General features: G+C 49.5%; 1 protein-coding gene across 6 annotated transcripts in view; it reads right to left on the bottom strand.

Moving 5' to 3' along the window:
* RPL10A (ribosomal protein L10a) overlaps window positions 1–2,602 on the bottom strand; it is a 16,943-nt gene that overhangs the window by 12,584 nt on the left and 1,757 nt on the right. For 5 of the 6 annotated variants that reach the window (XM_011986557.1, XM_011986556.1, XM_011986559.1 and 2 more), the window contains 2 exons: window positions 2,057–2,229; window positions 1,627–1,826 (listed from right to left, as the gene is read on the bottom strand). In XM_011986557.1, the coding sequence (XP_011841947.1) occupies window positions 1,656–1,826; window positions 2,057–2,229 (344 nt within the window). In that variant the 3' untranslated portion in view covers window positions 1,627–1,655. Of the gene's footprint in view, window positions 1–1,626; window positions 1,827–2,056; window positions 2,230–2,602 lie in introns of those variants that run through there. The other variant, XM_011986558.1, reaches the window with a different exon arrangement.

Below are 2,602 nucleotides of genomic sequence, written 5' to 3'. Positions count from 1 at the left end.
AAAATTAGCCAGGTGTAGTGGCAGGTGCCTGTAGTCCCAGCTACTCAGGAGGCTGAGGCAGGAGAATGGCGTGAACCCAGGAGGCAGAGCCAGCAATGAGCTGAGATTGTGCCACTGCACTCCAGCCTGGGCAACAGAGTGAGACTCCGTCTCAAAACAATAATAATCCTTCTCAGCTAGTCATGGTGGCTTATGCCTGTACTCCCAGCACTTTGGGAGGCTGAGGTGTGTGGATCACTTGAGGTCAGGAGTTCAAGGCCAGCCTGGCCAACATGGTGAAACCCTACTAAAATAAAAAAGTTTAGTTGGCCATGGTAGTATGTGCCTGTAATCCAGCTACTTGGGAGGTTGAGGCAAGAGAATCCAGGAGGCGGAGGTTGCAGTGAGCAGCGATCACGCCACTGCACTCTAGTCTGGGTGACAAAAGGGAAACAGGGATGAGGCTAGGCGTGGTGGCTCATGCCTGTAATCCTAACACTTTGGGAGGCCGAGGCAGGCAGATCACAAAGTCAGAAGATTGAGACTATCCTGGCTAACACAGTAAAACCCCATCTCTACTAAAAAAATACACAAAATTAGCCAGGTGTGGTGGCATGTGCCTGTAGTTCCAGCTACTTGGGAGGCTGAGACAGGAGAATGGTGTGAACCCAGGAAGTAGAGCTTGCAGTGAGTTGAGATGGTGCCACTGCACTCCAGCCTGGGCAACAAAGCGAGACTGTCTCGCAAAAAAAGAGAAAAAAAAGCAGGGATGAAATGGGTCCGCTATTTAAAAACAAAGTCAAACAAAGCTGATTTTAGTCTAAGGTTAAAGCAGGTGTCTCCCAAAAGCCACCTTTCCAGTACTGGGTACTAGAGGCAAGAACTGCCAACAGGGAAATGCCTCAGAAAAGGAGGGGGCTTAGCCTGCCTGGGGCAAGGACCTGGAATACTGTTGGTTCCCCTAGAAAAATTAACAGGATCTGGCTGGGGACAGTGGCTCATACCTGTAATCCCAGCACTTTGGGAGGCCAAAGCAGGCAGATCATGAGACCAGGAGACCAGCCTGACCAACATGGTGAAACCCCATCTCTACTAAAAATAGAAAAATTAGCTGGGCACGGTGGCGCGTGCCTGTAATCCCAGCTGTTAGGGAGGCTGAGGCAGAATTGCTTGAACTGGGACCCAGAGATTGCAGTGAGATCGCACCACTGCATTCCAGCCTGAGCTACAGACTCATCTCAAAAAAAAAACAAAAAACAAAAAAAAAAAACCCAAAACCAAGGTCCATTAATTAATTACACTTTTGTACTGGTTTGCTGTGTGCCTTGTTTTCCTTAACATTTACTCATTACTGACCTAAAGCATAGGATACTCCATGTGGGGCCTTGTTAAGACAGAAATGCTGACTAAAATCCTTATTTTAAATTTACATGGACCAATCCTGTCAAAAAGCTTCAATGCCGTTAGCACCCTATCACATACCCAAGACTGCCTAATTTTGATAGCAGAAAAACATCCTCTTCCCTATAGTACCCAACTATCCATCATCAAGATGACAAACTACACAACGAGCCATGGCAGTGCGAAGGCCCTCACTTGTCAGCTGACAAACCACCCCTCACCCTCAATCACAGGCAGACAGAGGGGACTGGTAACAGAATTTATTCAAATGTGCCTTAATACAGGCGCTGGGGCTTGCCCATGGTGCTCTTGATATATAAGGCCCGGACATTCTGCCAGTTTTTCTTGAGCAATGACACCAAGAAGTTGACAGCCAGGTGAATGTTATACACAAGCTCATCGTCTGTCATCTTCACGTGACCAACAGCTACAGCCAGACATAACACCTGGGAGGACAGAAGAGAGGATCAAGTCAGGTTGGTGGAGGAATGGCAAATGGCCTGTCCCTCCCCCACTGGCCTGGTGAGCAGGTACTTGGACCCGGGCCAAGGAAGGACCAGGGTTACTCCAAAAATTTCAATCCTGGTGCGCGCTCTCACCGGCATATTTAGAGACTTGGGTAAGATTTAGACCCCGCCAACACCTTCACCCACAGCAACCCACCAGACCCCCTCACCTTCTTCATTTGGAACTTGATTGTGGACTTCACCTCATCCACTTTGGCCACCATGTTTTCGTTGTGTGTGAGCAGGGAAGGGAACTTTCCTGCCTTATTTAGGCCTGGGCCGAGGATTCGTGGAATCTGCTTGATCAGAGACTCTGAGGCCAAAAACGCATCATACTTCTTGGCTGGTAAAGACAGGAAGCCATTGGCATTGCTTAGGACCTGGTCACCAAGGCACACCTCAAATGTGGCAGGCCAGAAACGCACTTGTATCAACCATGTGACATCCAAGCAGCACCCTCTCTACCCCCGCCTCAGTCTTTTCCCCCCGCCTAAAAGGTTTCCAGAAAGTCCTCTGGACCTTCACTGGTCCCAAAACATGCTCTCAGAAAATCAGGCTGACCCATGATCCATGGCATAACCGCTGTACAACGGATGCCCCAGTCAAGACTGCCAGGGCTCAGGCCGGGTGCGGTGGCTCACGCCTGTAATCCCAGCACTTTGGGTGGATCACGAGGTCAGCAGATTGAGACCATCCTGGCTAACACGGTGAAACCC

The sequence above is a fragment of the Mandrillus leucophaeus genome, unplaced genomic scaffold, assembly GCF_000951045.1.
Source record: "Mandrillus leucophaeus isolate KB7577 unplaced genomic scaffold, Mleu.le_1.0 Scaffold3, whole genome shotgun sequence".
NCBI lineage: Eukaryota > Metazoa > Chordata > Mammalia > Primates > Cercopithecidae > Mandrillus > Mandrillus leucophaeus.
The sequence above is the reverse complement of the archived record's forward strand: the minus strand, read 5'-3'. Positions and strand labels throughout refer to the sequence as shown.